The sequence below is a fragment of the Rousettus aegyptiacus genome, unplaced genomic scaffold (genome assembly GCF_014176215.1).
Source record: "Rousettus aegyptiacus isolate mRouAeg1 unplaced genomic scaffold, mRouAeg1.p scaffold_m13_p_3, whole genome shotgun sequence".
NCBI classification, from domain to species: Eukaryota; Metazoa; Chordata; class Mammalia; order Chiroptera; family Pteropodidae; genus Rousettus; species Rousettus aegyptiacus.
The window spans coordinates 157,750,850-157,762,944 of NW_023416306.1; the positions used below are offsets into that span (position 1 = coordinate 157,750,850).

Genomic DNA, 12,095 nt, shown 5'->3' on the forward strand with positions numbered 1-12,095 from the left:
TTGAGGGGAAAGAGTTACGGCTTATTTCTGTGACTATAACTGCCAAAGCACTGTCATCGTCATTCGTCAGATGTAGCAGAAAACATATGTTGAGTACTCTGTGCCTGGCACTGTGCTAAATCCTTTATGCATTCTCTTGCCGCCTCTGCATAACAATCTCTTGAGGTCACAATATTACATTCTAGTAGGAAGTGGCAGAGCTAAGAATTGAAACCAGCAGTGTGACTCCAAATTTTTTTAACCACTTTGTCTGAGTCCCTAACCTCAAGAGCAGATTTGCAGGGTGACAAGGTCTGTAGAGGAAGTCAGCTGTAAGAGCCCAGGTATAGCAACTCGCTAGGATAAACAATGTTACATGGCTTTGTATTCATTATGTAACTCAAACGGCCCTCAGTTATCTGAGCTTTCCCAAATAAACAATTCCAATTTCCTTTATTGGTCTGGGCAGAACTTTTTAATCTCAGAGAGTAAGGCCATACACACCCTCTCTCCAAGGAAAACTTTACAGAGTGAAGTATTTGTTTTCCTCTATTTCACAAATGTGTAATATTTCAATGGTTATTTCTAAAGAGTAATACTTTGGGAAATTAATTGAAAAATTCGCATGGGTTTTAGAAAAGGAACTTAAGATACATGTAATGGTAAAAGTCATATTATGTGAAAATGAATCCATTTAATATTTTTTAAAACCGTGTACACATATGTAATTATATAGCTATCATATATTGAGCATTTATTATGTGCTGAACACTTAGAAGCATTATCTAATTACGTTCTTAATCACCTCAGTATTAATAAACCCATTTTACAAATAAGGAAAATGAAAAATTTTTTTGAGAGTTTTAATTGCCTGAGGTCATACAGCCATTAAATTATATAGCTAGGAATAAAATTCAGATCTGACTGACTCCCAATTATGTCCTAAACACCTCTCAATGCATTGTTACAGATTTAGATCACTACAAAGTATATAGAGGAGTTTTATAACTTAACTCAATAACAACTTGAAGGACAGTTTTATCTAATTACCCTTATTTACACATTGTTGGAATACTGAGAAATCATTACTTTCCACAAGACTGATTACTTCCTGGCACCCCACCAAAATGTACTCACAACAAACTCTATGAAAATAATGTTCTTTCTTGATTCCCAGCATCAACTAATGGGTAGGTAGGGCTGGTGGAAAGAGAAAGTTGGTGTAGTTTATTTTATGGTAATGAGCTGCTAAGGAGCTCACGTATTATGTTATCTTTCTTGAGGAAGTTTAGAAAATTTAACATTAAAGTTCAGATTTCTATTTTCCAAAAAAGAAAGCTACCTGTGCAGGACAAAATGTTTTGTTCCATGGCAGATGATCTGGGAAAGCAACAGGACTGCTTGGTGCTTTGTTCTGTGGCCTTCTAGGACTGAGAAAAACTCTTGGGATTAGGATGGGAGGGTCCTGGTAGAGCCCAGAGGGATGGGGCTGCACAGGCATTCACTGGGCTGGGCCCCCAGGCGGAAGCCGTGCTGGAATCCAATGGCAGCTCCTTAGTCTTTGGTGTCTGGGATGCAGACAAAGCTGCGGTGACTGCCAGCAAAGCCGGAGGTGCAGGCCTGCTGGCCCATCCTGTCTGTGGTGTGACCACCTGCCTTCTAGGGGCTGGAGGTGCAGGCCCACAGTGGGCCGGAATAGGCGTGCAAAGGTCCAGGCCTCCTTCACTGTAAATGAAGGTGTGAGGATTATGAAAAATAATCTATAAAAGGCACCTTCCCAAGGCTAAAGCTGTCTGTAGACCAAGGCAGAAGAGCTCAGAAAAGGGATAATTACGAATAGATCACCAGCAACTCTCTAGTTTCGTGGGTGGAGCACTGGGTGAAGAGAGCAAGGGCTGGACATCGTGAGAAGCAGCAATGAATGGTAAATCTCGGTTCCCACAGGGGAAATTATTTCAGATTTGTGTCTATTTGGTGTCATCTACTACGAAACAGCTGTGATATCGCAAAAAAAAAAAAAAAAACAAAAAAAACCCTGGATGTGGCTTTGTGACTTCAGAAGTCATGCCACCTTACCAGTCCTTAATCTCCTTTTGTGCAGAATGAAGAGGAGGTTTGAGGAAGTTATCCCTTCCAGCTTGAAAAATCCAATAGTTCCTTAATAAAGTTATCTGAATCCATGCTTAATATACTTAAGAGCTAAAATTCCAATAAACATAAACCTGAGGGCTTATCTTTTCCCAAGCCAAGTATCTAGCAGGTTAAACAGTAATTTTTTCCCTGTCACCTAGATTCTCTTCCCAAGGGCTTCTGTGCCAAAGCTGAATTCTGGGTTTCTCCTTTCCTGTGTCAATTCAGATGAGCCCTGTGGATGAGGTAGAAATCAGTGCTATCACCAGGAAATACGTTGCTGTTTCAGGGAAAATTAATTAGCGAGCCCAAAGAAGACTTTGTTTTAAAAATTCTGTCACTTTAGTAAAAAAGGGTGGCAAATCCAGCCTCAGACACAGAGGTCCAATTGTCTCTTCAGTTTGCACTGCTACACCCAGTGTCTGACACAGAGTGTCCACTGCCCGGAACGCCTGGAGAGTTGACCAAATCATACTGCCTCTTGCCGCCACATCGTCTTATATTTAGAGTATGATAACACAGCCTCTCCCCACTCAGAAGAGGAAATAAAGACTGAACACACTGTTAGGACTTAATATTGAAAATGGAAAGAAGACTATCTGCATAAGAAAAAGAAATTTTAATCAAGAGTTTTTCCAAACTTTATTCTTTTTGCTCAGTTAGGATATCCACTCTCGTTAACAGATGAGCAAAGTTATTATAAACAAGAAGAAAAATGGTTTAAAAGGTCACAGGATCATGGGCTTACTGTCTGCCATTGGGGTCACCCAGGCTTATTGTAATAAATCAGGCTATTACAGCTGGTTTGATTACTCCCTAGTTTTGTCATTTAACTATATCTCACTGGACCCATGAGGAAAGTCATTGCCTTCTGGACTCACTCAAGCACAAAAGCACCCCTGATAGCTGTAAGCGGGCCAGCTTTCTTTCTTTGTTTAAACATTCTTGCATTTACTCTTTGTCTGCAGAATTTCAGCCATTTTGGACCTTCATATCTTGGCTAGATCTCCAGTCTCATCACAGGCCGTATCTCCTCTTCCCCATCCCAAACGCCAACTCTGTGCTCAAGATGCTGTGATTGACAGGGCTTGCACAGGGTGGCTGGAGTAATAAACCTACTCCTCACCTGTACTGTTCGTATAATTAGCCATAAACTGGCCTTTTACTTACACCAGGGCACAGTTAAAAAGATACCTCTTCAAAACTCAGAAGCCTTCTAGGATCTGGAAATGGATCGCTTCCAGCACCACAGATAATACTTTAATGAGTCAGGAAGAAATAGAAATTCATGAGTGGCCCTGGAAAGCTGCTTAGCAGCTCAGCTGAGGAGTGTGAGAGTTAAAGGGGTGAAAAGATGGGGTGAACTGAGTCATCCATGTTTGTGACTTTGTTCAAATATTTTTGCTTTTCTGGTTCCGCTCCCCACCCACCACCATTCCTGTCACACGACACAACTCAGCACTTCACTGGGGAACAGCATGTGCAACTGTGATCCCAGCTCATTGGTCACCACGCGGTGGTTTTCAAAGACAAGAAATCTCTACCTACCGGAGTTTTTGTCAGGCAGTCGGTTTATCCTCCACACAATTGAGTTGAAGGCATGTTCATACTTGGCAGTTCCCAGAGTTACTCTCATGACAGGCTCAGAGCCAGATACACTAGTTGAGCCAAAACTGGCCCCCCGGTTCACTTTGGCTTTCAAAGACTTTTCCCCCAGGACACTTTCCCTGCGGAAGTTTTTCACCCACTCGCTGGGCACAGGGTAGCGGACCATCACATTCTCACAGGGAACCTGAGTGAGGGGGTCACAGTTAGAGGAGAAGCCAGTTGACATCCTGAGCCAGCTCTGCACCTCCACCTCTGCCCCATTAATGCTTGCTGCTGTCCTAAGCGTGAAAGGCAAAGTCTTCTCGGCAAATACCGTCCTGAACCGCATTAGCTCAAAGCGGCACGCATCCAAAGGGTTGAACAGAATAACCCGTGAGTTGTTGAATACATCCTCGTCCACACACCCGTGAAAACGGCACTCGTGTAGCTTGATCCACTTTGTGGTGGTGGTCGGCACGATGTCTTGCCGGGAGACTATTTCGTTCCCTTTAATGAGGACGTCATTGAGGCCCAGGCGGCACTCTGCAAGCCCAGAGAGGAAACTCAGAATGTGGATCCGTGTCAGGACATGGTGCTGGAGAATCTGGTTGTCTCCTTTGCTCACAACGCCGGAAAATTCATCTCTGACATCGACTGTAATCTCCTCCTCAAGGTAGTTCAAGCCTACTGTGCTCAAGTCCATTGATAACACGGGCAGCTCCATGAGACGATCCTGAACTGCACGGATGAAGCTCAGGAAGTCATCGTAACTGGTGGTGCCCAGCTTAATCACTTGTTCCCTCTCTGCTGTGTGTGCAACTGCAGGTTTGGGCTGATACTTCTTCTTTTCCTTATAGGTGACACGGTCTATCCGCAGGCTGTGGATCCTGCCATTATCGTCATAGTTTTGGAGTCGGGGTTCTGAAATCTCATGGCAGATCTCTAGCTTGAACTCACGGAATGGTTTTTCTAGCCCCTGCTCATAATACAGCTGCAAGTAACCACTGTCTGTCAGTTTGATGTAGATGGGTCCCCAGTGCCTAGAGGACATGATGTTTTTCTTCTCAGGGATCCTTAGCATCATTGGCCACCCATCCCTGGGCTGGGACAGTGCTGAACCAGGCGGGTGGTCATCTAGTTCAATCCAGGCTACTGGGTCATCATCAGCTAGTGTTACATTGCCTAAGTGATCAGGGTCATCAATTTGGAGTTGTTTGAGTTTTTCAACAGCATCAGAGTGTGACAGGTTTTTGCTTGAGTCATCAAAGCTGATGGCATCCTGGTAGATGACAATGAGAGAATCTCTTTGGCTTTTGCCTGTGGTACTGGAAACGGAATTGTTTTGGGAGCGCCTCTCCTGCTCCTCAAAGAAAGCACTGAAAGGATTGATAGGGGAGGGCTGTACATCCTGTAGAGTCTCATTCAGGAAAGGATTGGTTGCCCTCCAGGGTGGAGCCTCGGTTATAGAAGGTGGATGGTTTAAGGAGGAAATGTCCAGCTTCTGAACCTTGGAGAAGTTCATCAAAGTGCTCTTGGGACGTTCCCTCTTCTTAAAAGACTCAGTTGAATTATAAGGTACATCTGTGATCACAGAGGCCACAGTTGGTGAGTTCGACTTCAGAGGAGAGGTGATGGGTGGCAAAGGGCACCGGACTTCATTGTCATCAAAAGTGACCCAGCTAGGGAAACGAGCAGTGGTTACTGGAGTGGCAGGGTGTCCGTTCATGGCTGTACTGCTGGCCTGCCAGCTGATGGCCTCCATCTCTACCTCCTCATCTTCCTGGAGTGAGGAAGAATTGTCTAAAAGGAAAAGAATAACATATGAGAGCTGCTATTCAAGGCCTCTAGAGGTATGGGAAACTGAGGTATAGGAATGAGGAATGGCAAAAATTTTATTTAGAATCCAGTAAATTCCAAAGAAGTTCGCCACCTGTCTCAAGTGCTTAGTCTAGGCACAGATCTCATAATTTTGTAATAAGCACACTAGAGGGGCCCTACATCAAACACAGTAAGAAAGCAAATAAATTGTTGATATTCAAGCACTAGAAGGACCATGGTCCCTTGCAATTTAACTCGTACATTCTCCCTTTATTTCATAGATGTTACTGGAATAGATGGTTTTCTTTGCTCGAAGAATGTATTTTTAATTTTTAACTATTGAAAACCACTTCCTACATAAAATAATAATAAAGCTGATCTCATTGAATAAAATAAGTTATCTGCTCTGAGTAACAATATGATTGCAAATAATGTAATTGGAGGGATTTTTGCCCAAATGTGATCAATACAAAGACAAAATGTTAACATCCTTAATATAAGTTCATACACATGAATACGAAAAATATAAAAATTCTAACAGAAATACAGGCAAAGGACATATATGGGAACGCAGGGAAAAAAAATTAAAAGTGTCTCATAAGCACATGAAAAATGTCCAATCTCACTAGTAATAATAAAAAGGCAAATTAAAAAAAAAGTGAAGATTTAAAGTTTTTAGTTTTCAGTAAGGGTAAGGGTGCTGCAATATGAACAATAAAGAGACCTTTAATGGGATTGTAAGTTGCTATAACTCTCTGAAAGTGGTTTGGCAATTTGTATTTAGGGACTTACAAATATTCATGAACAATGACTTAAGGAAATAAATCCAAATTGTGAACCAAATTTGGGTCAATGTTAAGAAACTGAGACACACAATGGAATAATATCCACCCATTAAAATGTTTACGAGTGTGTGGTAACTTGAGAAAACATTCATGACATAATCTCTTCTATTTTCTCTAAAATACTTTGCTATCTTGGGCTTCAAGGGGGAAAAAAGAAAGGTATTATAAATAAAACCCCACCCTAGCAGGACATTCAAGGAAGGAGATACAGGACTTGAGTTTCCAAGTGGGAAAGATCCAAGCCTTTTCAGTAGCATAAAGACCCTGTGTGTCTGCTGGGGCTGTGGGGAGGAAGGGGGAAATGAGGCCATTAGCAAGGAGGAGTGGCTTCTAATGAAGAAATAGCACAGAAAACGAATATGTGTTTGGCATATAGTAGATACTCAGCGAAGATTTGTTGACTGAATGAGTGAGAACAGAAACTTTGCTGAGGGGCAGTTCTATTTTGTCTGTCTCTGGAAGAATGTGTATGGGGATAACAGCCACCATTCCATCCGTTTCTATCTCCAGGATTTGGAATCAAAGAAACATGGATACTCAAATGGTCGAGTCAAATGGTTGAGCTTTCCAAATGCCTCGCTAAAACTTCATGAATATTACAACTAATCATACCAAATCCACACGTGATTGCAAATGTAATTACACGTGGATGGGCCGGCCAGCTTGCCATTCATCTCTCCAAGCATTTTTATTCAAACAAATAGCAAATCCCCTCTACTAAAAACGTCAGTTTTGAAAATGTAGGCTGCATACTTGAGCATGCATACATACATATCCACAGTCACCCCAGAAATATAATGAGTAAAAGGTATTTTCTATTCATACAGCACCACAAAAAGATTTCAAAGCATTTTAAAACTAACAATGACATTATCCTTCAAATTAATCATTGATCCATTTTTATAGATGCCTAAGTGACATTTTTCTGGATAATGAAGGGGAAAGGGTCAGGAAACAATCATGGTTTGTAAATTTATATTTTATCTACTACTACTACTACTACTATTACTACTACTGTCTTATTGTTGTTGCTGTTGTTAGGGCTAAAGGGAGCATGTTACTATTATTATTATTAAGGCTAATGGGAACAGTGTGGCCCTGAGTAAAATACAATCACTTCCTTGGAACAGTAACTGATCCTCCCTAAAGAACTGGGAAAGGGTACATCTTAAATGCATCAATTTCTAATGAAGCAGCTCTACAGTTTTTGTAATGTAGCCTTTCCACCCAAACCGTCTGGCATTGACCCACCCACCCCTTGTATCAGGGGCATCCTTTTTGCCTTGGAGCTCATCACCACTCCCTGGTTCAAAACGAGCTTCCTCTGGAGTGGCCTTCTGCCAAAACTGCCAAAGGATTCCCTTCTGTTGGGAATCTGGCCCTCAGAACAGCATTTCTGATCTTGTTCTCTCAAGCCAAAAAAGAAGGGAGAAAAAAGGGACTCTGTCTCCACTGAAGATAATTTTCTTACAATAAATTTCTTTTTAAACCAAGTTATTTAAAATCACGCCAAGTCCTAGATAGTTTCAAACCATTAGAGTCATAATACAATTTAAACAAAGTATCCTTATATTCGGAGAGAAATTTTTAAAATTAATTTCTTGAGATTCTATATATTTTTTTGACAGGCATTAAATTATTTGAAGTGACTTTGTTACAAAATTTTCTCTCCATTGGCAGTTTCATTTGTCATGATTACAATCTGTTTTAAAACTCATCCTTTGGGTTGGTAGTGTTTATAGATCAAATCTCTGAAAATGAAAATTTGTTTTTCTACAAAGTCACTTATAAAGAAAAATTATCTTAATAAAGACACGTTACAGATAAGAAGCAAAAGTAGTCGATAGTTCACATGAAAATAAAGCATTTCTTGAGGTGAACCCAAGGACTACTGAATATTACTTAAAAAAATTATTCTTTATTAATAGTGACTTTCTTATTTGTGAGCGTGTAATTCTGCTTCATTTATAATTGACTGAAAAACATCTTTGCTAGTTTTTACAAAAGTTAGGTCATATATTTTTTCAACCTCTTTTTTATTAAAGGTGGTTTTTTGAGACTCATAAAAATGAAACTTATCTGCATGTAAAATGTCTGGAGAAATTATTTGTATCACAAATGATAAAAATTTAATGTCCTTGTATATAATGATGATGTATCCTTAATAAAAATGGGTACACTCTCACAAAAAAAATAGGATAACAAATTTATGAATGAACAAATATAAATGTCTAATAACTATTTGGAAAAAAGAGTTTAACCTTACAAAACAATAAATAAATTCTCCCTAGGTCACAGAGACAAAGACTCAGAAAGACTAATAATTATTATTAGTGACATGGGAAAATTTATACTCTGATGGAGGTGTTAAAAAATATTTCTGGAGGACAATTTGAAAATTTGTATAAAAGACTTAAAAAAATTTTTTAGGCATTTATCCTAAGGAAAGAACAAAATAGAAATACAATGATATGTAGAGTGGTATGTTTATCATAGCAATGTTTTATCACAGAAAAATTAGAAATGACCTAAATGCCCAATAATGGGACATTGGTTATATCAATTGTTACACCCTGAAATTTTGGAATTGCACGCAGCTCTGAAGACAATGCCATTGATGCATGTTCAGTCACATGAAAGCTGATCAAGATATATATTGTTGAGTGAATAATATCAAGAGCCTACAATTTTGGGTCACATTGCCTGGGTTTCCATTCTGTATCCATATCTCATTAGCTATGTGACTTCAGGCAAGTTGTTTAATTTCTCTGTATCTCAGTTTTTTCATCTATTTTATTAGAAAAATATTAAAATTACCTGACAAGATTGCTGGGAAAATGTAATACAGATGTTAGCAGAATTGTGCCTGGCAAATAATAAATGTTCAGTAGATCATAGCAGTTATTACCACTTCTGCTGCTACTACTACCACTACTAGAAGAATACATTTTCATGACATAAAATATATGTTTTAAAAAACTTTAGAATATAATATTTCACATTTTTATGTAAAATCAAATGTCTAATGTGGGATAAGAAGTGATTTAAAAATTTTAAGTCTGTATTCCTTCTTTAAAAACTGTTGTATAGCTTACAAAATAAAGAAATAATAAAAGATCAAAACATATCTTTATTACTTCTTCTAATTAACTTTAGAGATAAAGCAGCAGTTAGGTCTTTCTTAAGACACATGACTGGTGTGGCAAATACCAGAAATGGGGGGAGGGGGGTAGAGAGGAGAGATGGGCAAATTTCTCCAGTAATAAATAGGCAAAAAGTCATTATCTTTAGAATGAAATTAACTATCACACACAATTCCATTTTATTGACTTATTAAAATAAAACCAAAACCAGAAATCCAGCATTATTTTCATTACTCTCCCTTCCACCTGCTACCTCCAAATTGTTTTTATTATGTTGGGCTGCTGCCCAATGAAAGCCATGCATAAAGATTAGGCCATCCTACCATACCACAGGGAGGACTTAGAGTGCCTGTGAGCCGCTTAGGTCGTGTCTTTACTGAGGCAATCTAAAGAGAAACGGTGGATTCTTGTAATGCTAAACCACAATCTATTTTAAATTCTCGAAAGATTAAGTAATGACTGCAACGGTAATCAAAGCCACCAAACTGAAAAAAAAGTAAGACCCTGGGGAGAAAATAAAGAGTCTTTATATTTTGAATACAGTAGATACTCTGCCATCTTCTTTCCCCATTTGTTAATCTAATTTGTTAATGACAAATGCAAAAAACTTATTGCAGCTGTTTATTCAAATTTAATAGCAGTGGTAAGAACAAATATTCTTAGATCGGTTTTCTCAACATGAGACAGAGGTCACTGTTATACAAGAACATATACTTAAAACTATATAACCAGCCACAGATGCACAGTAGGCACTTACATATTTGTAGAAGGATCCGTAGAGTGAAAAGAGAAACACAGATCACCAAATTTGGGGCCTTGAAGAGATTTTAGAAATAATAAAACTTGGCCCTTTAGTTTTGCTGAGAAGACTGATGCTCAGTGAGTTTAAGTAAACAGCCCAAGATGAGATTAAAAATCAAGTCCTGCTTTTAATGTTCATTAACTCTGGTATTTTCTTAATGCAGGTTCACTAAGCTAAAATCTAGTTAATTTTTCTCAGTACCTTTGAGAATGGTGAAAGTTATAGCAACATACAACTTTTTAGGAGCATTGTTCCGTGGGGAAAAGAAGTCAACTAAATAAGGATTAACATATACTCACACAGGGAAGCTTTGGGGCATCAGGTCAGGTAATGTCATCCCAATGTGCACGTGTATATAGGTGAAGGCGTTACTCACCTGAGCCTTATCAAGTAAAACAAACTGGGACCTACTTAGTTATCACATATACGGATAAAAAAGAAGAGCCAGAGGGTCTGAGTCTATTCACACGTCTAGCATGGTCCTGGAGAGAGGATGCTTTGATGCGAGTAAAGTTACCTGGTCAGAGATATCCCCAAATTGAAGAAGCCAGTTCATCCAACTGCCACTTACCATTACTTGACAGAATTCCTGCCAAGAACATTCGACACTAGATTCTGGTTTTTACTTGCTAGGAGGCCCTGTGAAGCAGTATTAAGTACCTTCTTCAAATGACTGGTCCAGCTTCCCCTGCCAGCTCCCTTCTTACTCAGATAAGCAATCATTGGACTTTAGTTTGCTGGACGGTCCAGGAACATCTCCAATATCTTGTTCGTTCCTCACTAATCTGTTCTCTCTGGTTCAAACTTCTGCTTCTGTTCCACCATTGCCCACCTGCCTATGCCTTCCCCAGTACTCGACCTTTAGATCCCTGCGTTTGGCTTCTTCCCCTAACAACTAAACTTCCACTCAACTGCCTTATTAGTTCCCTGGCTTAATTTGGCTTTCTGATATCAGATTCTCATGTTGTCAGAGATGAAAGCTCTATTCTCCAGATCCCATCTGGGCAGGATCTCTACAACAGTGAAACACCTTGCTGTGGTCTGACAGGCCAACTCTAGTTCCCCAGCAGAGGTTGAAGGCAGGGAACAATTACAACGTTTAAACTGAAAAAATCAGCATTCCATTTAATAAATTAATCTCAACATTTTATATATCGGGGTGTGTCAAACACTTAAGTAGTAATGAGGCCTTCTGAGAATTTAACCTGTGTTTTATTTATTATTGACCATAGCAAAAATCCCCCTGTGTTTCCCTTCCATCCTCAACTATTTCCAAGCCCACTAAAGGTAATGAGAACAAAGAAGGGTTTCTAGGGCTTGGGCCCTTTGGGGTGGAACACCAAACTCTTCTACAGTATGACAAGAAACGGAAAGGGCTCTTTTGGTTCAGGAGTTTAGACAAGAAGGAGTATCTAGAAGTTACTGTAAGGGAATATAGAATAGAGGCAAGGGAAAAAGGAGGGGGTGTCTTTATCCTGACTCTGATTTCAGCAGTTTTTATGCTCAGAAAGTGCCACGACTGGAGACCAGGAGAAAGACTGCCTGGAGGGGCACTGAGCAAGTTTCCAGAAACAGCGGCAGGCCTATGGTCCCCAGCCTTGACTGTAACCATGACAGGTAACTCATCAGGACTGCCTGTCCCACTGCCACAGTGAAAGTTTCACTCATGTGTGCCTCTACATCTTCATTCATTATTCACCTGGTCACCATGTGAGGATACACCCCAGCAAAAACCCAGGATGCTTGTTAAGACCCAAGAAACCCTTGGACCCCTACGGGGATGGGGGAATA

General features: G+C 39.8%; 1 protein-coding gene across 4 annotated transcripts in view; it reads right to left on the reverse strand.

Moving 5' to 3' along the window:
- Nucleotides 1-12,095, reverse strand: part of STON2 (stonin 2) — a 113,919-nt gene that overhangs the window by 5,852 nt on the left and 95,972 nt on the right. For all 4 annotated transcript variants that reach the window (XM_016137514.2, XM_016137512.2, XM_016137513.2 and 1 more), the window contains one exon: nucleotides 3,658-5,496. In XM_016137514.2, the coding sequence (XP_015993000.2) occupies nucleotides 3,658-5,496 (1,839 nt within the window). The remainder of the gene's footprint in view (nucleotides 1-3,657; nucleotides 5,497-12,095) is intronic.